Source organism: Pecten maximus, chromosome 15 (genome assembly GCF_902652985.1).
Source record: "Pecten maximus chromosome 15, xPecMax1.1, whole genome shotgun sequence".
In the NCBI taxonomy this organism is placed as follows: domain Eukaryota; kingdom Metazoa; phylum Mollusca; class Bivalvia; order Pectinida; family Pectinidae; genus Pecten; species Pecten maximus.
Window position 1 is genome coordinate 21850828 of NC_047029.1, and position 24321 is coordinate 21875148.

Genomic DNA, 24321 nt, shown 5'->3' on the forward strand with positions numbered 1-24321 from the left:
AAACTTGAAACAAAATAACTGAATATTGAGATATATTTACATTTGAAAGTAGATCGACAAGAAGGACAAATAAAGAGATTTTAACACACATATACATGTACAAACAAGGATAGACAGAAAGTCAGACGCGCTATAAGTTAAATGGACATAGACTGCCAGACACGGAGAAATCTCCCTCACAAAAACAAAACAACTGACTTATTCTTTATTGCGGTGAGGCTAGAACATCAATATCAGAACAACAAATAATAATGTGTCTTTTAATATCATACTTATTTGTATGTTTTTATTACAAAATTGTTGATGACGGAGCCTCCTTAAGTGTAATCACCTTCAACTATTGTTAAAATTGTGACCATTTTAATTATTCTTCTATTGAATTAGGACATTGTTACTGTTAAATCGGGACCTTATTGTTCAGTGTAATCGGAATCCATTACGATGTAAAAATTTATTGCTTTTTATGGGAGGCGTGCCTCACATTATAGCATCAGCTATAGGATTTCATTGCGGAACCAATCGTTTGGTACCTCAAGCGGCTATCTCCGATATCACGGGAGACAACTCGTACATACCGACACAATGCACAACCAATTTATCTCGATAGCAGATCTATATTTTGAATGTTGTAATTGTTTATTATAATTCTCATTAAATCCTCCAAAAGAAATATATTTCATTTTACATCGACTTTGAATGCCACCAGAGCCTATTAATTATAACAAAAACATTATATCTACACATAGTAGGCACACAAATACTCTGGTCAGTTAGTAGGCCAGCTAGTACGCAGGTGACAGACGGTCGAATATTTTACGCGTTTCTGATTGTAAGTAAAAACCAACGACCTGCATGAATGAGAAAATAAATAGATAAAGATGAATTTATATTGAAGAGATAATATTTCAACCGCCACAAAACGTGTTTATATTTTTATATGGACGTTAACGCCCGCCATGTTACAATCACCTAGGAGATGTGACGTCAAAACCTCTCGCTTTCATTATATTACCATTCACAGTTTTTTTGGTTTCTTTTTGCAGTTTCTTCTGGTTCATATATGATGTAGTTAAACTATATATGATTTATGAAAAATTTCAAGACTTCAAATAAAGTGCTATTACACGAAAAATGTATATATTTGAGACGTCTGGTAGCCTTTTATCAAAAATTCATCGCAGAGTTCCAAGTGCGAGAAGGGTTGGCAACCGGTATACTCGGTACAAGAACCGTACCGACATTCGTTTCACAAAATACCGGTATTTGCAAGAATAAAAACATTAAATCTGACGTAAAAAATCGACAAAACAGTTATTTTGTTCAGTTGTTTCAATCACTTACTAAAATGATGTCGCAACTTTACCACTAGTTTCTATATAAACATCTATCCTAGCTTTACTTGTAGTTTCGTATCCATACGTCTCATTTTTGTTGTGTGTGTTGAAAAGTCGAAATCAGAAATCAATAACTTACAAAAGATTTAATTGTCTCTTTAGATGTCATATTTCATATTTTTGTATCAAAATATGTAATTAAATCAACGATCACGTGATCCGTCTGTTCACGTCTGATCACATGATCAATCGGTCAAAATGGGAGCGCATTTTTGATACTTGGTTTGGTTTGGTTTATTTTGTTTAACGTCCTATTAACATCTAAGGTCATTTAAGGACGGCCTCCCGTGCGTGCGGTATGTATGCGTGTGGCGAGTGTGTATGCGTGTTTTGGGAGGCTGCGGTATGTTCGTGTTAAGTCTCCTTGTGATAGGCCGGAACTTTTGCCGATTTAAAGTGCTACCTCACTGAAGCATACTGCCGAAGACACCCAGCAGCACACTCCAACCGGTCATATTATACTGACAATGAGCCAACCAGTCGTCCCACTCCAAATATGCGGAGCGCTAAGCAGGAGTAGCAACTACCATTTTTAAAGACTCTGGTATGTCTCGGCTAAGAAACTTGCCTTTAATTCGTGTTGATAAATACTCTAGTGACAAACATCACACTACAGAGTTTCGGATGAAGCCCGTATCACACTACAGAGTTTCGGATGAAGCCCGTATCATTTTTGATACGGGCTTCATCCGAAACTCTGTAGTGTGATGTTTGTCACTAGAGTATTTATCAACACGAATTAAAGGCAAGTTTCTTACAAGTTGTTAATCTGTTTGTTCACATGTCTACCTTATTTTTTTTAATTACTTAGGACTAAACTTTGTTTACGATTAACGCTAGTGATTCAGAGCCTGATCAGACTGCATCATTAGAACGAAGTCATTCCCTTCCTACACTGCTCTGAGACAGACATATTGTCGTCCAGATCTACATTAACGCAGATAGTATTTCATTAAAAAAACATGTATCATGGGTCAGTGATAGTATGCTGAAATCCGATCGTTTATCTTATAAAGCTAACAAAACTACCGTATCTGTTAGTCGTAGTGGTCATTCCGACATTCGTGATGTTTACTGCACTCTTCCCTCACTAAGAATATACAGAATTTGGAATGATATTAACTGCAGTTGCTTATAGTATTAATAATAAAGACTCATACCATAGACATCTACATTCAGTTCTCATAACTTATTACAATTGGAATATTTTCATATCTACATGGTCCATCATTAGGGAGTACCCCAACTGGAAAGGCATTTCATGACAATTTTTACAACTGATGATTAAACCAGCTTGTCTTAATCTTCAGCTATAAATGTAACCTTTTCAAATTATTTTATGTAATGTACACAAAGCTGTGAAACTGTTGTGTTATATTGATAAATAGCCCGAATTTTCTCTGGCCCTGTCACCATGTCTGGTGTAGGGCCGGAGCGCGCTACTATATGAAAACGTGGAATTATATCCGACACCGTTTGGTGTCGCTAAGAATTTGGTGCAAAGACAATAAAATCAAATGTGACATAGCACCTACCTTACATGTATGGATAAATCATATATTTATTTACCCAAAAACACCCATTTAATCCCATCTAGGTGTTTTATTTCGTCCGTATAAATTTATAAATAACGATTTTTTGAATTTAATATAATTCACACAGGTTTTGGGAAATGATAAGCTTAGTTTTCCCAATTTAAACTATGCAAGAAGAAAAACACAATAAAGCATATGTGGTCTTTTCGGTCCATTGCGTTCCGATTCCGGTGGTGACAGGGCCAGAGTAAAATTGGGCTAATTAATAAAATGAAAAATAATTTCAGATAATCGAAATGTTTACCAATTGCATACCATATACTACTTTTTGAAGTTTATATATAATATATATATATATATATAATATCTTCAATAAATATTAATATTGCTGTTAAATTGTTTATATTGTAACCCTGGTATTAATACTAGCCGCAATATACCGCTCAGTTAAACCATTACACTGTGTGTCCATCCGGATTGAAAACCATTTCATCTAATTGGCTTTAAACTCTTGAGAAGAAACGTTTTACTACTCAAAACCTCACTCTTGGATGTATCTATCAACACTCATGTTGATATCAGTTTAATCATTCTTCTTGCTTTATTTCAAATATCACCTTTTCATCTAGCTAAATTGGTTGAGTGTAAGACTAGTACGCTAGAGGCCTCGGCTTCGATCCCTAGCGGAAGCAGTGATTTAAATTAAATTAAGCATGCGCTCTGTTTACAATATTTACCACAGGGGGCAGGAGAGGACCAACGTCACAAAAATGATTGTTAGATAAATAATCTGATGATGGTGGGCTAATAAATGGACAAAAATGTTTTAGCCAACTCTCGAAAACGTTTTAGAACATTTGAATTTATGTCGGAAGCTAACTCCTGTAACAATGTGTGTGTCAAAGTATTGTTCAAAGCTGTAAAACTTCTTGCATTGTAGAGATGAAACACACACATACACTATAGTGTATATATATATATATATATATATGTCAAGTAGTAATAACGACAGTACAGACAAGTAAATTGTCGAATTTTCGAGGAAATCTGCCCCTTTATCAAGACACAGATAAGTTACATACGATCACATATAGACATAGAACATGGAACAGTTACACAAATATAGTAGGTATAAACAACAAAAAATATCGTAATGTTGTAAAAATGATCCCCCTCGGCCGATACTAAATTCGCCGGTATTTCTAGTCTACCAAATACACGTATATCCTAGATGCCTTAAACCCGTGATTGAGTCGTCCTCCCTGTATACAGATTATTTAAAGGGACTAAATGGCTAGATTTCCACTTAAATAATATATAAAAAGGGTATACGATTTAAAATGATGTTACTAACTTCTATTGTAGCAAGATGAGACAAGATACATGTAACTGGAAGCAAAATTAAGGGCCTGGTTTGATCGTCTTATGACTCCCACACGGGTTATTTATATGTTTATAATTTTCATCCTGTCATATGAAGAATTTTTATCGTATTTGCTTATATGCATCTTTTACGGTGGTGCAGGAAGAAGCCTCGATTCAAAAAATGATTTACATATATGAGAGTACAATCAACTTATTATCAGCAATATAAAGAAAATATAGTTAATAATTCATGTTGCATATCTATAAATATATCGAAACTTACCTGTGCCCAATACGTTGGTTGACACTGATTTGCTAATTGCTCGGTGGATAGGCAAGGTGACCCTAACGGTGGTCAACTTTACTGTACTACGAAAATTGGTGACACATATAATTATATGCATATGTATCTTTAATTTTCAATAGTTTGAATCATCCACAGTTTTTAACTTAAACAGTTCGTGCCTTGTAGTCTATTTATAAGTTACGTGTCTTGACAATGAGTTTATTTTGGTATTTATAATTCGATTGATGGATATCCATAAATCGAATTATTGATATCCATTAATCGAATTATGGATCTCCATAAATCGAATTATGGATATCCATAAATCCATAAATCGAATAATAGTCCCTAGAGATGGGGAAATACCCCAATGCCTATATTTACAACAGGATTATGTTTATTTCTTGATGCCCATACAGCAATACTATAAATGGTTATAGGGTGGGGATGCCAATGTTTTTTTTTAGAAGCTATAAGTCCCTAGGGGTAGGGATAGCCTCCAGGACCTATATTTAAAACGTATTGATTTAAAAAATAAATGCATTTAATTACAAAAACATGTATATATTAATTGCATTTATATATTTATTTTGAATTGATTATCTTAAATCAAAGACTATTTAATAATCATTTTATCATTACTTGTATTAACAATAAAATTTCACAAATTTACAATGATCATATGTAACAATATAAATTACTGAATAATTGTTTTGCCAAACAGTTACCGCAGCGCTAGTTTAGAGAGTGATTTCATTTTTTTTTTCAATTATTATTATTGCTATTAAATTTCTAGAAACAATTGTCTTTTGTTGTCGAAAATGATAAATTTCCCTAGATTTGAAATATCTTTAATATTTCTTGTTTCTAAAAGTTGCTCAAATTTCTGCATACTAGGTTTTCGTTAGTAGTACGGTTTGATGAAACGTTTTCTGATATCTGCGTAAAAGCTACATTTTATTATGAAACGGTACTCGTCTTCAATATCACCAGTTGCACAATTACAAATTCTATCTATCTGATTAAAACGTCCAATTTCAATATTCAACTTCAACTTCGAAGGTGATTCAACTAATGAGAAGACAGCCTATTTATTTAGATGCTGCGTATGTATACATAGTAGTCAATGGTTCGGATTGTATTTCAATTTTCATGTACATGTATCTATCTACTCTTGTTGGTGAAAAAACCCATTTGAAACTGTTGAATGTTTTCCGAAAAGGCAGTCAAAAGTGTCAAATGTTGGGTTTTTTTTCGCTTTAGAACAAATTATTCTATTTTATTGTGTAAATGTATATTGATATAAAGACACTGCCTGTTGTCTAATCCTTTTGTTGTCACAATAAAACTTGTTGAAACCACAACGTAAGTAGGGAGGGATCTCAAAATAAATATACAAAATGTATGAACAATAAAAGATCGCGGTCTTAAAAAAACAAAGCGACGATATACGATGTCTGATCACAACAAAAACATTTTGTTTCAGGCTCGTAAAGTTTGCCGTGTTTTCTTTAGATGGAAGATTAGTGATTTGTGCGATTAACGTTAAATATAAAATCTATCAGAGAAGTTGTGGATGAGGTGGAAAAGTAAATCTACATGTACGTGTATCCGAACTATATTGAAAGCTACTTTCGTTTTCTATTGTTATTGACCAATAAACGAGCGCGATAGATTGGCAGTGTGTTTTTCAGCCAATCAGAGCAAGGTGCTTAACGAGGTTCTTAGATCGTAAACGACACTCGCCTCACTGATTTATGGATATTTAATATGCGCATGTCTTTTTTTTCGGAACTCCTCTAATATTGCAACCAGACATAGGGGTCGCTGATTTATGGATATTTAAAAAAAACGCGATGAATTATGGATATTCATAAATCGCCTGTAAATATCCATAATTCGTATCTTAATATCCATAAATGAATTATGGATATCCATAATTCATTTATGGATATCCATAAATAGTGACTTTTTTCCACTTGGGCTTGCCATAGTTTTGACATATAGTGAGGAGTTTCTATTGTGAGAGTCCCTCAACTACGTAACATGTGGAGGATTATCCCCCATTCATACCGAGTGGGTAGCCGGTTTGTAGTTGGTTGATCCAATGTCGTTCCCTATTCAGGCGTTGTTGGTCATTCCAACCCCTGCAGTGGTTAATGGGGACAACCTGCATGTCATGCCATGTGTGGCTCGGCATGTTGAAATGTCTCGCTACTGGCAAGTCCTGGCGTTTCTGTTTGATGGAACAACGGTGGTTATTTATCCTCAGATTCAGTGGTGTTTTGGTCTCCCCTACATACTGCATGCTACACTTGGCACACGTAATAAGGTATATTACATATATATATATATATATGTTGAAAGAACATTGTTTGCGTTTGGTATGTCCATTTTTCATTTAATTCATACTCAAAAGTTGTAACTATGACTAGGTGCTGTCATATATTCAACATATCAACAATTATATGTGTTCTTGTTATTTCTGTTTCAAATTAAATTACATGTGTACTTAAGTGCACAGATTAATTCTTAAATGTAAGAAATACATTGTAAATGTTTAATAAAAAATTTAACCTGTCATGATAAACAATATTAATAGAACCATATGAATAACAATACAATTCTAATACACAACATCATAATTGACAGTTGTTCGTAGATCAGTACAATAATTAGTCTTTGATAATGCAACTCAATAGAACTAGTCTCTGTGAACTGGACAAGTGGAAGTTTGAAAATTAATTGGACAGTTAAGACTGTCATCAGGATGGTTAAAAGCATTATGTTCATCAGGACGGTTTAAAAACTTAAGTATGAATGTTAACTACTAAAACAGAAATGTGTTTGAAACACTTAAGTAGAAATGATTAACTATTTAAGTGGAAGCTTGTTTAAACAATAAGTAGAAATTTTAACAACCTAACTAAAAGTGTTGACTTTAAACACTTAAGTGGATATGTTTAAATACTTTAGTAGATGTTTGTTTGAAACTTCAATATGGTTAAAACCATTGTGTACATCAAGAAAGTTAAACCATTACACTGTGTGTCCATCAGGATTGAAAACCATTTCATCTAATTGGCTTTAAACTCCTGAGAAGAAACGTTTTACTACTCAAAACCTCATTCTAGAATATATCTATCAACAATCATGTTGATATCAGTTTAATCATTCTTCTTGCTTTATTTCAAATATCACCTTTTCATCTGATTAACGCCTCCCTCAGTACTTTGATTAAAATATTACATTGTACCATCGCTTTTTTCTTGTGTATCCCATTGTCAGTATAATGTCACTGGGTCAGGTGTCCTTCGACAGTATGCTTCAGTGAGGTAGCACTATAAATCGGTAAAAGACTTAACACAAACATGCCGCAGTCTCCCAAAACACACATACCACACGCATGTATATCGCACGCACGGAAGGCTGTCCTTAAATGACCTTAGGTGTTGATAAGATATTAAACAAAACAAAATCCTTATATATCTTGTGTTGCTAAATACTGAAGATATCTGGTTTGAGACATGCCATATTTTCACTGGAATATAGCTTGATTGCACTGATCATCAACCTACAAGATAGAGTCTTTATACCAGCATAGCGAGTCAAGAAATAATTTTCAAATTGTGAACATGTTCAAAATTTTGAAAAGTCTAAAAGCTTTACAATATTTGAGTTACCAAAACAGCTGTTGTCAATGAAAATTATATTTTAAGTGTATTAATATATCTTCGATGCTATATATCATGTCTTCTCCATTTTTGGCCCAAATCACATGAATAGTGTTGCTGGGCAGTTAAGAATTCATAACTAGGATAATTATCGGTTCTTTATCAATCTGAAAACGGTTTGTCTAAAATGTGCATACTAATATTTCTGTTTAAGTGACTGAAGATGAAACCAGTAAGTACCTTATATTTTATTTTATATCAATTGTTAAGAACATTTTGCTGATTGCTTAGTCGAGTTATACGAACGTTGAACTATCTTAAATAATTTTTAGCTCACCTGCCCGAAGGGCAAGTGCGCTTATGTCATGGTGCGGCGTCCGTCGTCCGTCCGTCCGGCCGTCCGTCCGTCCGTCCGGCGTCAACTTTTCATTTATAAAGCTTCTCAATAACCAAAAGGCCTAGAGACTTGATATTGGACCTGAAGCATGCTGGGGTAAAGGGCTACCAAGTTTGTTCAAATAAATGACCTTAACCTTCATTCAAGGTCACATGGGTCAAAAAGGCTATAGTATTCAGACGACTTCTTCTCAATAACCAAGAGGCACAGGGACCTGATATTAGGCCGGTAGCATGCTGGGACGAAGGGCTACCAAGTTTGTTCAAATAAATGACCTTAACCTTCATTCAAGGTCACATGGGTCCAAAAAGGTATATTTTTCAAACGACTTTTCAATAATCAAGAGGCCCAGGGACCTGATATTAGGCCTGTAGCATGCTTGGGTGAAGGGCTACCAAGTTTGTTCAAATAAATGACCTTGACCTTCATTCAAGGTCACATGGGTCAAAAAGGCTATAATCTTCAAACAACCTTTTCTTAATAACCAAGATTTCTAGGAACTTGATATACATTTGTAAGCATGTGGCATGCTGGGGTGAAGATCTACCAAGTTTGTTCAAATAAATAACCTTGACCTTCATTCAAGGTCACATGGGTCAAAAAGTTTCTAATATTCAAACGACTTTTCAATAACCAAGATGTCAAGGGACTTGATATTGGGCCTGTAGCATGCTGGGGTGAAGCGCTACCAAGTTTGTTCAAATAAATGACCTTGACTTTCATTCAATGTCACATTGGTCAAAAAGGCTATAATCTTCAAAAGACTTCCTTTCAATAAACAAGATGACCAGGGACCTGATATTAGGCCAGTAGCATGCTGGGGTGAAGGTCTACTCAGTTTGTTCAAATAAATGACGTTGACCTTCATTCAAGGTCACATGGATCAAATAGGCTATAATCTTCAAACAACTTCTTCTCAATAACCAAGAGGTCAAGGAACTTGATATAGGCCTGTGGCATGCTGGGGTGAAGGGCTACCAAGTTTGTTCAAATAAATGACCTTGACCTTCATTCAATGTCACATGGGTCAAAAAGTCTCTAATATTCAAACGACTTCTTTTCAATAACCAAGATGTCAAGGGACCTGATATTAGGCCAGTAGCATGCTGGGGTGAAGGTCTACCAAGTTTGTTCGAAAAAATGACCTTAACCTTCATTCAAGGTCACATGGGTGAAAAAGTCTCTAATCTTCAAACCACTTCTCAATAACCAAGATGCCCAGGGACTTGATATTGAGCCTGTAGCATGCTTGGGTGAAGGGCTACCAAGTTTGTTCAACTGAATGACATTGACCTACCTTCAAGGTAAAATTGGTCAAATAGGCTAAAATCTTTAAACAAATTCTCAAACATTAAGAGGCTCAGGTAGTTGAGGTTGGGCCTGTCTGTAGCATGCTGGATTGTAGGGCTACAAGTTTGTTCAACTGAATGACATTGACCTACATTCAAGGTCACAGGGTTGAAATATTTTTAAATCTTGCCATAGCCAAGAGTCACCAAGATCTGATATTAGGCCAATAGTATGCTGGAATGAAGGACTAGAATATTTATTGACATGAATAAACCTAGCTTACTGTGATATTTGAATAAATTGGTTATCAGCATAGTATCTGTAGAAATGACCCCAATCAACTGCAAATTTGCTGTAGAGCCAGGTTAGCGATACAGGCCCATTGGGCCTCTTGTTCTTTTAAAGTGTATTACATTTTAAAAGTATCAATAAAATTGTGTATACTTTTATTCATTCATAACTGGATGGAAAACAAACCCCTGCTCTGTCCTAATATAGACTTATCATTATGATATTTTTCAATTTTGAAAATCGTGATGAGGCAGTTGACCCCATACCATTTTACATTCGATCGATTAATTGATCCCCGGATTAATGGCGAGTAAGTTTAAACTGCCACCAAACCAAAATGTTAGGTCCTACCTGGTCATCTTGGTGAATAACAACCCAGCTTGATATGTGTTTTTTTTTTTTTTATTCTTTTTTTTTTCATTTGATGTGAAATATGTATTCACTTACAGGTGTTGCACCAACGTACCTCATTCCAAAGCCTTCCTTATCAAACAAGCTGGTAACAGAGGGTTTCTACCAAAGGCTTCAGTTTAAATGTTCATTTGAACCCTCGCTTGAAGATCTATATTATCAAGTTTTCTGGTTCGTCGATGACAAGCCCCTAAACGTGTCGAAAATGGCGAAGAAAACGGAACCGGAAACATTTGTACTGCAGGAAAAAACGGGTGTGCTAGAAAAACTTGGAATAAATGTGCGTACACATCAACATGATCTTCTTACAAACATTTAGTTGTATATGATATTGTTTTTGCAGATTTAATGAAATATCCATTATGCTGTATCTATATCACAGTTAGTGGATGTATATACATGTTGATATTAAAAGATTGCTAGCTGAATACATGGATAATTAATAACATATTTTACTAATTATATGTGTTTTTCTTTTACTTTCCTATTACAGTGAAGTTGCTTAAGTTTTCATGCCAAACCATAATAATGTAAACAATGTATATTTAATGACGTCATCAGAAAATAGTTAGCCGAGACATTGACTTTGACAAACTTTATGTTTCAGATCGCGTGTTCTGTTCGTGCAAAGACAAAACCGGACGGAGTACCAGGGCCTATGTCTCAAAAGAGTGCTCTTTTTTTTGCTGGAATAACGGTATGTTCGCACAAAAAAAAACATTTGTCGATAGCTAAGAGGAAGGCAATATCGGTGATATTTTACAAACAAGATACCGATATGCAGATGAAATCCTAACTCAATAAAAGGAGAGCAAAACATATATATATAAAAATACATTGACTTGGAAACGCTTTAGAACGTAAATTAAATTAGACCAGGTGATCCGGAATGGTAAGCGTCTCCTGTTGGTCGAATGATAGATACAATGATTACCTCACTGTCCATATATTAATACTTATATACTGGTACCGGTTCACAATATACGCACACACAGACACAAACACACACAAAAGAAATAACTCAACAACTGTATTTGAATGAATAAGCCCACCCTCACAGAGGGTGACAAAATATTTATTAATTATGAAAAAGTGATAATAGAAGATTATGAGATGCAATTACTCATATATACCAAATACATATATAAAATATCGCTTTCATAAAACATTAAATAATAAGCCAATATAGGGTTAACCAAATAAAAACTGCCAAAAGATAATATAACTCATATACCAAATACACCTAAAATATCACTTTAATAACATATTAGATAATAAGACAAAGGGAGGCAGTGGATGGGATTGAAAATTGAAGCCTTTTTTTTTGCTAAAAGTTGGACACTCAAAATTAGATGCAGTGGATTTCAAAGATGGCTGCCTAATGATGAGGATGGCCGCGGGGTCTTGGGACCCCCTTAAAGCAATTGACCAATCAGGGATCCTTTGGTCCTACGGCAAGGGACATAACTCCGTGAAATAAATGGACAATGAATTAATTATATCATGGGCATATCCCTCCTAAAAACTAAAGGAATAAAACTGTAAAATATGAAATAATTATTGTAGTGTTTCCTATGCATAAATTAAGCTAAATACTTAGCTGCCTTTTATGCATCTACACACTTACAAGAAACAACTCAACAACTGTATTTGAATGAATAAGGCCACCTTCACAGAGGGTGACAAAGTATTCATTAATTATGAAAAAGTGATAATAGAAGACTATGAGATGAAATTACTCATATATACCAAATACATATATAAAATATCACTTTGATCAAACATAAAATAATAAGCCAATATGGGGTTAACCAAATAGAAACCGCCAAAAAGACATTGAAAATGTTTTCCACCATACATTGTCTTCCCCACAGAAAGGGAAACTGGGGGCTGAAGATTAAAGGTACTTTGTTGTATGCCATTTCCTAATGACCCACATGTTACCCTATTATGTTGAGATTCAGACACAGGAACACAGTTTGTTAATGTAATTGTCTCTACATTTTCACTGTTGCTATGGGCCGGAGGTCCTGAGGGTATGCGCTGCAATGATGCCACAGTCTGCGCCAAAGTGGTACACGTCAACGTAGCATCCACATGCACTGAAGAGGTTGCGTCAGTCGACGAGGCTGTCTGTGTTGCTGAGGCCGTTTGAGGAATTGTGATAGTGTCATGTGATAGCGCAGACTCCATGATTGACTGTCTCGCAGAAGCAGTTATTGATGCTGTCATGGCCTCCAACTGTGAATTCGAAAGCGGAAAAGCGCCCAATGCATCTTGAGCAGGCAGACTCACAAGTCCTTGTGAAGGCTGTACAGTAGGATTGGAAGTAGAAGATGATTGCTTGGGATTAGGACGTCTCCGTTTCGTTCCTGAGGCCTTTTGCTGGCTGTCATAGTCTGTTCCCTTCCTCTTACGCATTGTTTAATGCTGCTGGAATGAATCTGAATAAAAGCAAAAAATGATGAGCCAATGTATCAATAACTTTCTTGCGACTGACCCGAGATTCTGTAAGTGTTAACATGAAGGTCAACACGAACACATACAGCAGAGAATATATGTGCCAAAGTAGCATGTGAACAATATATATTGTCTATAATTGAATAGCAAGGCCAGGAACCCAGACACATAGCCAATCAGGGGCTAAAAGGCCCAAAGAAAGATATTATTTTTTAATTGCATTATAAATATTATGCTAGATATAATTAAATTGATGGCCAGGGTAAAACCGAAAAATAGCCCATACAGGCTAAAATAAGATGTCATGCCATCAAAGTGCAAAACATATCATAGCTATAATTATAAGCTAGATAAAAACATGGCCAGATAAAACACATGTACATAACCTATTCAGGTTAAAAGGCCAAATAAAATATATACCTTGTATATATTAAAACAGCACAATGAAAATTTATAATGGCAAAATAAATTCATGGCCAAGTAAAAGCCAACCAATTAAATTAGCTCATATATGCTAAAAGGCCAAATCATGATGTCACATGATGCATAATCATAAGTGCAATATTATAATTATTAATAGCTACCCTGGAGAAAATTTGAGCTGAAGGACAAAACTTTTTTTTTTTGATTAGGTGTTATATCAGACCCTAAACTTTTGTTATAAACCATAATTGTCATATTGAATTCATGAATTTGAATGAAATAATCCAAAACGTTAACGCTTATGGGAAAACAATTGATTGGTTGGCCTCTATTACCTCCTAACCTCAATAAAACATAATAAGGAGATAAATAAAGAATGTATGTATACTAGGACAGAGCTTTTGTTTTCATCAAACTCTGATGAAAACTGGCCATGGTATAATAGTAATATTTAAAGGTCAATCTGCATGGAAACATGTATGCATTGTACATGTACTAAAAAAAATAGCTATAAATTCCTGCTCATTATTTTTAGCTCACCTGCCAGAAGGGCAAGTGAGCTTATGCCGTGGTGCGGCGTCCGTCCGGCCGTCTGTCCGGCCGTCTGTCCGGCCGTCCGTCCGGCGTCAACTTTTCATTTAAACAACTTCTTCTCAATAACCAAGAGGCCCAGGGACTTGATATTAGTCTTGTAGCATGCTGGGGTGAAGGGCTACCAAGTTTGTTAACATAAATGACCTTGACTTGACCTTCATTCAAGGTCACATGGGTCAAATAGGCTATAATCTTCAAACGACTTCTTCTCTATAACCAAGAGGCTCAGGGATTTGATATTGGGCCTGTAGCATGCTGGGGTGAAGGGCTACCAAGTTTGTTCAAATGAATGACATTGACCTTCATTCAAGGTCACATGGGTCAAATAGGCTATATTCAAACGACTTCTTCTCAATAACCAAGAGGCACAGGGACTTGATATTGGGCCTGTAGCATGCTGGGTTGAAGTGCTACCAAATTGGTTCAAATGAATGACCTGGACCTTCCTTCAAGGTCCCATGGGTCAAATTGGCTATAATCTTTAATAACCTTCCCAATAACCAAGAGGCCCAGGGACTTGATATTGGACCTGTGGCATGCTGGGGTGAATGGCTACCAAGTTTGTTCAAATAAATGACCTTGACCTTCATTCAAAGTCACATGAGTCAAATAGGCTTAAATCTTCAAACGACTTCTCTATAACCAAGAGGCCCAGTGACTTGATATTGGGCCTATCTGTAGCGTGCTAGGAGCCAAGAGTCACCAAGACCCGATCTTAGGTCAAACGTATGCTGGAATGTAGGACTAGAAAATATCTGACAAGGTTTGAATGGAGCAAGAACAACGGTAATGATATCACTGAGTTTATTGAAATTCGGGAATCCCTGGTGATGAAAATGCAGAAAGCGATGTGATCACTTCTATCCACTAATTCGTTAAAATTGTTGGTCGATTTTTAACCACTGTTACTATTTTCTTAATTTTACAAATTCAAAATTAATAGAATCAATATGTTGATAGCAATTTACACTCAAATTAAGCAAATATCGGTTAACAGTTTCCTTGCTATAGAGATAGTCGACGAGACGAGGTTGCCTTTGCCCTTTTCAGAATGGGTCATAGACATTAATGAAACAATAACAACATATGTTTATGATTTGTTTTATTTGGGTTCAATACAAGCTTTGCACACAATGGACCATTTACCATTAAAACACATTATTTTATTCGATTTTTGTAATCTACAACTTTCAAAAGATAGAAATAGCAGCATAACATGTATTTGGCATGGCAAACTGCAAAGAAATGACAAAGAAACTAACGAAAACTTAAGTCGTTACTAAGGAAAACATTTGCTAATTCCTCAAAAATGCGAAAATCTACAGTATAAAAAATTAATGATACATGTATCGTTTAGATTTTTGCAGGATTGGAGATCTTTGTGTAGCCAATCATTCTGTCGATGCACACAACAACTGTTCAATCTGCAACGTAGCTCTTTCCTCTGAGACATGGAGCCAGAATCCAGGTAAAAACGAACATTCACAAATGATATTATTAAAAAACAACTGCCGTTGATATTCATATTTCATAATGAGAATCAATTCAACAAGTGAATAGGACAAACATACTTATTATACTCATACTCCTATACAATGTGTGTCAATGTCAAGAGTTAATCTAAACTCAAAAATTAAGGCAGTTATTGACTAAAGGATTAGCTTATTGATAAATACTCGTTGGGGAAAAAAGCCCGAATTGTATTTTTTTAATATCGATAAAACGGGAGATAAATGTAACAAACTGTAGCTACACGCCGACATGTGAAAAGTGGGAATAAGTATTGGACCTCACACAAAAAGATAACAACTCTATAAGACTAAATTATCAACAAATGAATAAAGATGGTTGACACAAACAATTTTCGTTACTCTTACGGAGTACTACTAAGTAGGCACACGTGGGGTCTTGCATATTTACAGATACACTATATTTTTGTAGATAAACCAAAGACATTATATTAGCTATACCAACTGACATAAATATGATGTTGATCCCCCTTTGCAGATTACTGTTCAATAGACGATGCTTGTGTTCCTGATGGTATCGTTAAGAACATGTCTTCCTGTCTGATATGTAACACAAGTCGTGACGTTACTCAGTGGTCACTTGCTGATGGTAATTCACATTTTGATACCTTTCAAGTTTTGACAGTTAACTCATTTTTTTCTTTTATGATGTTAAACAAATTATAAATACATATTGTTTATGTTTTGTATCATACAGAATTTATGATCGTATTAAATGGAGACTAAGCACAAGAACCTTCTCATTCATTATCAACTAGACAATGAAGCATTCCCTTATTGAAATAACTTTTAATAATATAAAATATCATATAATATTTTTTCGAGTATCAATGATTTTATTTGAAACTTATACTGTATATTTCATTAAATCATTTTGTTTGTATGCCAAGTTCTCATTTTGTGTATTTGCTGTAGCCTCGTTTTTACATCGGTTTTAATGAGGGATGAAGTCAGTTGAGCAAACGACACTCACCCTTCCGATACACCTGGTCTGATTTTGTTCGAGGGTCTTAAAGCATTTTTTTTTATTTCGCTTACGTTTTATTTATTTTAAGTTATAATTTAGGTTAATATGTCGGTATTTTCTGTTGTTATCCAGACTACTGCTTGATCGATGGTCACTGCGTGGCTGATAATGTGACTAGGGAAGGGGATGCTTGCTCTGTGTGTAACGTTACAATATCTCAATCGACTTGGAGCGGAAGCATTGGTAACTTAACAAGAACCAATAATCACAATGTTATAAGCAATGATTAGTATCTACATTATGGTTATCTTCAATGGTTGAGTGTGTATGTGTGCGTGCGTGTGTGTATGTATAATTTCATTGAATACACAATTATCTCATGTTTAGGTCACTGTCTGTTGTCTTCAATGACTAATTGTGTATGTATGATGTAGTTTAATATATTTGTAATTCGAATAAGAATTGCATGGCACTATGAAATTCTGGTGCATCCTTTGTTTTCAATTCCCTGATGTTTAGGACACTGTATGGTAGACGGCGCATGTATCGCCGATGGTACTGACAACTCCAATGCAACTTGTCGCAATTGTGACGTCAGACAGTCTACGAATAACTGGACCCTGAAGCCAGGTTAGTAGAGAATGCCAGCACTCATGAATATGAATACAAACGGGGGGGAATGAAAATACCTTTCTCTTGTCTGGTATATTACTATAAAAAGGCCGACAGGATATGTCATAAGAATATTATCTAATACTATAGATATAATTTTATCATGCTGATTGACCACGACAATGCTCGAGTTGCATGCAATATCACAAGCTCTCGATGTCCGTACCTTTCACTTATGTCGGTATTTCCTGTTGTTATTCAGACTACTGCCTGATCGATGGTCACTGCGTGGCTGATAATGTAACTAGGGAAGGGGATGCTTGCTCTGTGTGTAACGTTTTAGTATCTCAGTCGGCTTGGAGCGGACACATGGGTAAATCAATTAGTATCAATAAAGTCAATTGATATCACGTTACAATTTTGGCTCTAAGTTTTAATACTCTCAATTTGTATTGAAAAGTGTCAGAATACCAGGTGCATCTTTTTATACAATTCTCTGATGTTTAGGGTACTGTATGTTAGACGGTGTATGTGTCCCTGACCTTACTGACCACTCTAGTGAAACGTGTCTCGAATGTGACGTCACACAATCGCGGAACGACTGGACATTGAAGCCAGGTAAGTTAAGAATGCCAGCTCTGTACATGAAACATAAAATATGGACACAAACAATATTACAAAATCAGGTCGTCAGTATTTCAATTTTTTTTTTGTCTCAAAATCATGAAGTTACATGTAATCGATGTCCACAATTTCCATTCACTCACGCACTATCCCAGCTGTGATGTAAACATGCACGTGTGGACTGACGGGACTATTCCAAATCTATATATAAATATAGATATTAAATCACATTTAAATATCTGATATCATAACGTTTCTTATATTATTCCTCAGGCTACTGTTTAATAACTGGCCAATGTATCGCTGATAACGTGACCAAGAATGGGGATGACTGTTCAGTGTGCAATGTCAAATTGTCTCAAACGGCTTGGAGTGAAAATACAGGTAAGGATAATTCCGGAGCATAAAAAAACTTCCAATCGACCTCAATAACTTGCCCTGCGTCTGATGAATGTGACAGTGTCAGTCACCAAAATATCACGTATAAAAAGCCAAAGACTGATTGTGGTATACCATGTACAAAGACAAAGAAAGTTGGGGCTTAAATACAGATAAAAAGAGACTTGGTGCGTAAATAAAGGTAGAATTGTGGTGTTAATGCAGGTAAAAGGAGAGTTGAAACGAAAATACAGAAGCACAAGAGTTGTTATTCATATACAGGTATAGAGAGAGTTTAGGCGCAAATGCAAGTAAAAAGAAAGTTGAAGCGTAAATGAACGTAGAAAGAGAGTTGGAGAGTAAGTAAAAATGAAAGGCGTTGATTGAACGAGAGATGGAGAAAAACGTATTGAGGCGTAAATACCGGTAAAAAGGGAGTTAGTGGAAAGAGAGTTTGGGCGTAAATACAGGTAGGCAGAGAATTGGTGGACAGATATTATGGGCGTCTACACAAATACAAAGAGAAATGGGCGTAAATATAGATAGAAAGAAAATGGTTGGTAAATACAGATAAACAGAGCTGGTGGTGCTAAAAAAACGGGAAAGGTGAAATTTGAAGCGTAAACACAGGAAGAAAGGGAGTTTGAACCCGATAATAGGTAAAAAGACAGTTTGAGTCTGATAAAGGTAAGAAGAGAGTTTGAACCCGATAGTAGGTAAAAAGAGAGTTTGAGCCGGATAACAGGTAAAACAAAGTTTGAGCCCGATAACAGGTAAAAACGAGGTTGGAGCGTAAATACTGTAAAAAGGGAGTAAAGGTTTAACCTCAATGTCTACATTTCTGTTGTGTGTTCATTTTACGAAACATGGTATGTAAGCATCAAACCTGACTCGAAGGAATACAGTTTTGATAGCGAGGGACCAATGCATGGCTATTTTCCCTTCCGTTTTGACTTTTTTTTTCCGATAAAAATGAAATGTTCAAAATATCAGAAATCGATATAAAAATGGTGTTAGTGTGGAACTATATTTTGTTTATTCCTGTAGTTGACAACCTTTCCCGCCAAAGTAGAATGGCTGTTTAGCGAATACTTTAAATGTGCAGCTGTTTTGTCTGTTTGTATAACGCCGAAAAGAGAAGGCCGATTTCATCTTTTGAAAGTTTTAATAAATATCCATTTTCAAATGTTAACACGAGGAATAATTCTTTTGTTATCGTTTACTGTGTGAAAACTGCGTTTCTTTTACAAATATTTTGAATAACGCACGTAAGTGAATTATTCTTTTAAAAATGTAATAGACAACACAAATATTGCTTCGTTTAAATGTTACTGAAATCTAGATGGTTTTAAAAATAATTAATAAAGAACGGCAGTTTCAGAATTTTCTAAGTCTGCTTTGTTATATCTTGGTATACAAAACATTCAATGACATTATTGGATGGATTTGGATAAAAATGTCGCCAAGAGCTTTTGCAGTGTTGAATTGGCGGAGAAGTCTGAAAATTTCCACATACTTTTTCCAAGAAGAAGTCTTTGAAACGAAATTTTTGAACAACAGCTATCGTAAAAAGTATTATATCCTGAATCAGGTTACACCATTTCATCTTTTGCATTTCATTTTCTAAAAGGGGAATAAATCTACACCAAAAGTCATTGTCATTAATATAAATGACATCGTGTGTTTATTACGTCATGTTGCCGAGGTATATCTCCTGAATTTGAAAATAGATTAATGCAATTCATTTTGACGGTCTTTTAATAGATAAAACAAGTAACGTACATGTACGTTTGTATGTCCATACCAAGTTACTAGTCCAAACGTGTAACCAGTAAAACGTATTTCGATAAAACATACGGATACGGATGGAAAGAATACAGACATATTGAAAACGGAACTCTCACATATTTTAAATATACGCTTAATATAGTACATACTTATTTTTCCTTGCTGATACGGTTTCTGTTTTAAATTTTCGTTTATTTAATACTTTCAATTTATTTAGACTTTTGTAGAATAGAAGGACAATGTATTCGCCATAATACGTCATCGAACACTGACAAGTGTTTGACGTGCGACGTAGGACGCTCACGTGATCACTGGACCAGAACCTGTGGTAAGGGAAACGATTAAAGGATGATAATTTACAATCGATCATTAATAGTATTGCATTTTTCATTCAAAATAAGGAGAGGGTGTTTTCATTTGCATCATTTCTAACATCATATAACACTTGATCTCTTTTATTATATTTCAATTTTCTTAATGAATATACATGCTGATAAATTTATACTGAATATTCAATTAATAACAAATGTGAATATATACAAAACACGCACCAATTTCCCTGTCTCCCTTCCATCCGGCAAAACCCTCGACAATTACATCAATATCATGAAACTTAAGGTAAGTGTGTTTGTTTGTATATATATCAGTTTCCTCCGCTATGTACACAAATAACTTATATTCCAAGAGTAAGATATGCCTAATTTGAAAATAAGTATGATCTGAAATCAGATAATGGACATACGTGTTGGTTCTTGTAAGGTAAGTTTTTTTTCCTTTTCTAAACAATGACATTATTCTTTATATTGTTTGTTAATTGTGAAATACCTTCTGTTAGTCTTTACACATCTACAGTATAACATATAATCATTTAATATTTCCTGTGATATGACATATTTATTTGATCATTGATTTTATAATGAATATTGCCGATATGAACGAAATATGTGTTACTCATAAATATATTGGTATGCATTAAGACCTGATAATGAATATCAGGTTGTATTCATATTACTATCATGTTCAAACTGACACCGTTCAAAAACCGTAATTACATTTCAGAGATCGTTATGCAAATATTATTCTGGAGTCTATGAAATGAAATTGAAAATGTTTTCATCGTATGGTAATTAACTTTAATATTTAATAAAAGTAAAAATGTGTAAAAAAAAACACGTCGACATAACACATGCAAATATGGCGCCAGATTGACATTATCGTCATGTGATCAGAAATAAATGTATTGTCATTTGAATGCAATCAAGATACATATATAGACAAGATGGGGAAAACGAAATGCAATATTCAGCTTTGAAATATTACTGCATCTTTAAAAGTTAAATTGTTACATATTGGTGATTAAGTTGATTATATGTGTAACAGTTAACAATTTACTATTTTTTCGCAGAAACAACACATAATGCCGATCCATCAAACAGGACATCCGGAACTACACACAACATCAGAAATGTACATGATGGCCCGCATAAAGAGAAAGCTGGAACTGGCTCTTCATCAAAAGCCTGGATAGCGGGTCCTGTGATCGGAGGAGTGATTATCGTCATGGTGATAAGCATACTTTTATATCGTCGATGGAAAAATAGGTGGGACATTTTGTCATTTTATTGTTGAAAAACTATCCTTATAATATGATACTTAGTAGTGATTTGTGTGATGTAAATGCTCCACTTATCGTCCATTGACTTAAAAACTTAATAGAATTATCTGATATACTACCAGGCTATTTGGTGATTATACGCAGCAAGGCAAGTCAAACTGATATATGTATGCAAAATATACGCTTCGCCCAATTACCATATGTTAGCAATATTAACAATATCTCTTGTCCTTGAACATATACTGTCTAATAGAACAGACTCTGAAAAATATTTCAATGGATTTCAAACACAATTACCCCTGTGAATAGCTACAGACCCGTGTACGTTCGCTGTTCCGTCTTAAACGCAAACGCTACGGAAGTGCTACGGAAATGGTACGGTAATGCTACGGTAATGCTACGGTAATGCTACGGAAATGGTACGGTAATGCTACGGAAGTGCTACGGAAATGCTACGGTAATGCTACGGAAATGCTACGGTTGACGCTCACAAATAATCGACCGTTTCTGAATAAATTATCTGGTTCTTATAAAAAGCGGATCCTAGACGAAGCGAACACGTAGAAACGACAGTGCAATGGTGTTTGATGGAGTGAATGTTGTATCGGGAAGTGGAAGAACGTTTTATCAAATTGTACTACTATAGAAAACCTCCGTATGCAAAAAACTGTACAACTTTTAGAAACCGGAAATATTAAGGTCATATAAGGATCTTTCAAATTTAGGAAAATTTATTATTCTCGACAACAATAGCATTTAATTTTAAAATAAAATCACTCTCTACACTAGCGCTGCGGTCGCGTATGTGTTGTCTCTGTGTGTCCGAACTTTATTGTTTTGTTTCTATGTCTTTATCTATATTTTCACTGCATTTATTCACTGCATTTGTACTGATAAACCGTAAGGTTTAAGAAACCAAATAATTGAATTGAAAAACTTGTATCAAAGTGTTAATTTAGGTACAGGTAAACAGATCAAGATTTCTGAACACAGATTGACCAGGCTATGAATAGACCCCCTATAGGGCTAATTGTAAAAAGGAGAAACTGACCAGGTGTGGTGATGACTTATACACCTGAGTCCGATGACTCCTAATCAAGTGTATATCCATGGCCATCAGGTGAAGTTGACGGTGGTGGGGAGGGGGATTAGTACCCATGGCAACAGGTTAGGGGGACAATTAAGTCAAGTACATGTGCATGTCTGGCAAGTCTATATATAACAATCACTGGTACATATTACTGGTGTGTATGCATTGACGATTTGTTTAAAAGTCTGATGTCGGATCAGAGGAAACTCTGGCAGGGGAGGGATAAAAACTAAAAACAAGACATCAATAATTATATACTTAAGAATATACAATGTATATGTGCAATCAGATACGTGTATATCACACGTCTTCAATGGAGCGGACTCTGTGTGTTTACTTGATAATGGATAACACTCTGAAAATCTTTATTAATGGACTTGTGTTGTGATCTAACCTTCAGTTGAGTGACAATCAGTAAACCTTTGCACCCAAGGAGAAATGAGGAGTGCACGATAATTAGTTCACAACTGTTTTGTTTTTTTAACTTATTGTCACAAAGGACATAACCAGGTAATACATTGTTTCAATATATAAAGACTTCAACAGTGTAGAGTGAAGAATCTACCTTTGAAATTAATTTTGATGTTGTATGCGATCATTTTAATCATTTACATGCTTCTATTAAAACACATCAGTTTGTGTCAGAGGCCTAATAATGGCTGACTCAGGTGTACACGTACTTCATGTAAATATTTTGTCGGACAAAATATTAATATTTTAAATTTTTATTGAATGTTAATTCACTAAAGTTTTGGCTTTTACATTGTTATTCGAAACTTGAAAGTTTCTTTTACAGTACATGTCATCTATATGATTTATACATTGTATGTTCTGTCGACAGATCTTGAGACATGTACAAATAAATGTACATGTCCACGCTACATGTACATTACATTGAAGCCAGACATCTGGGAAAGGCCTGTTGCCAATGGCCAACTGGGCGCAATATGCAACCCTACAGCCTTGAGGACATGCATCCTATCACACCTTACCTGTAAGATGCTGATCAGTCTAGCTCTTTTGTGTCTGGCACATGGTATACCTGGCCAGGTGACCAGTCCCCAATTAACCCCCGGGGTCCTATTATGGCTCATTCTCATTGAGCCAACATATAGAAATGTACCTGTATTACCAGGCCAACATGTCAAATTTTACACCTGAGTGAGTTTAAACTATAGCAGTAGCCTGTTCTTACTTTCATGAGAGAAAATATAAAAATGTCAAACTGAATATGACTTATAAAATGATGACTCAAATGATTCACCCTCTCTTTTACATTTTTTTTTCAAAACTTTCCTTTTTGTCGGTAAATTTTGTAAAGCAGCACGTATATTTAAGACTCCTATCCGATATTGACAGAGTCTACGACGGGTGTAAAACTTTAAAATGTACGTTTTATATAAAAAAAAAATATTGTTATATAACGTTTAGCAACAAAAGATATACAACTGAGTATCCCGACAGCTTGGGTGAGGAATCTCTAAAGAAAGAAACACATGCTAAAGACTTGGGTGTATGGGTCACTCCGAATCTTAACTTTTTATTTCATGTTAGATAAGTGGTTGGTAAGGTCATGCCAATCTACATATTTGGATTTT

The 24321-nt window shown here is 35.1% G+C and overlaps 2 protein-coding genes across 2 annotated transcripts in view; both read left to right on the plus strand.

Annotated features, from left to right (window-relative positions):
* LOC117344002 overlaps positions 1 to 13179 on the plus strand; it is a 32531-nt gene extending 19352 nt beyond the window's left edge. Inside the window, exons 6-8 of the mRNA XM_033906597.1 lie at positions 8469 to 8486; positions 10682 to 10923; positions 11251 to 13179. Coding sequence (XP_033762488.1) covers positions 8469 to 8486; positions 10682 to 10923; positions 11251 to 11439 — 449 coding nt within the window. The 3' untranslated portion in view covers positions 11440 to 13179. The remainder of the gene's footprint in view (positions 1 to 8468; positions 8487 to 10681; positions 10924 to 11250) is intronic.
* LOC117343315 (von Willebrand factor D and EGF domain-containing protein-like) overlaps positions 1 to 24321 on the plus strand; it is an 85213-nt gene that overhangs the window by 57185 nt on the left and 3707 nt on the right. The window contains exons 20-28 of the mRNA XM_033905658.1: positions 15478 to 15588; positions 16128 to 16238; positions 16749 to 16859; positions 17136 to 17246; positions 17491 to 17601; positions 17736 to 17846; positions 18126 to 18236; positions 20236 to 20346; positions 21424 to 21619. Of these exons, the coding sequence (XP_033761549.1) occupies positions 15478 to 15588; positions 16128 to 16238; positions 16749 to 16859; positions 17136 to 17246; positions 17491 to 17601; positions 17736 to 17846; positions 18126 to 18236; positions 20236 to 20346; positions 21424 to 21619 (1084 nt within the window). The remainder of the gene's footprint in view (positions 1 to 15477; positions 15589 to 16127; positions 16239 to 16748; positions 16860 to 17135; positions 17247 to 17490; positions 17602 to 17735; positions 17847 to 18125; positions 18237 to 20235; positions 20347 to 21423; positions 21620 to 24321) is intronic.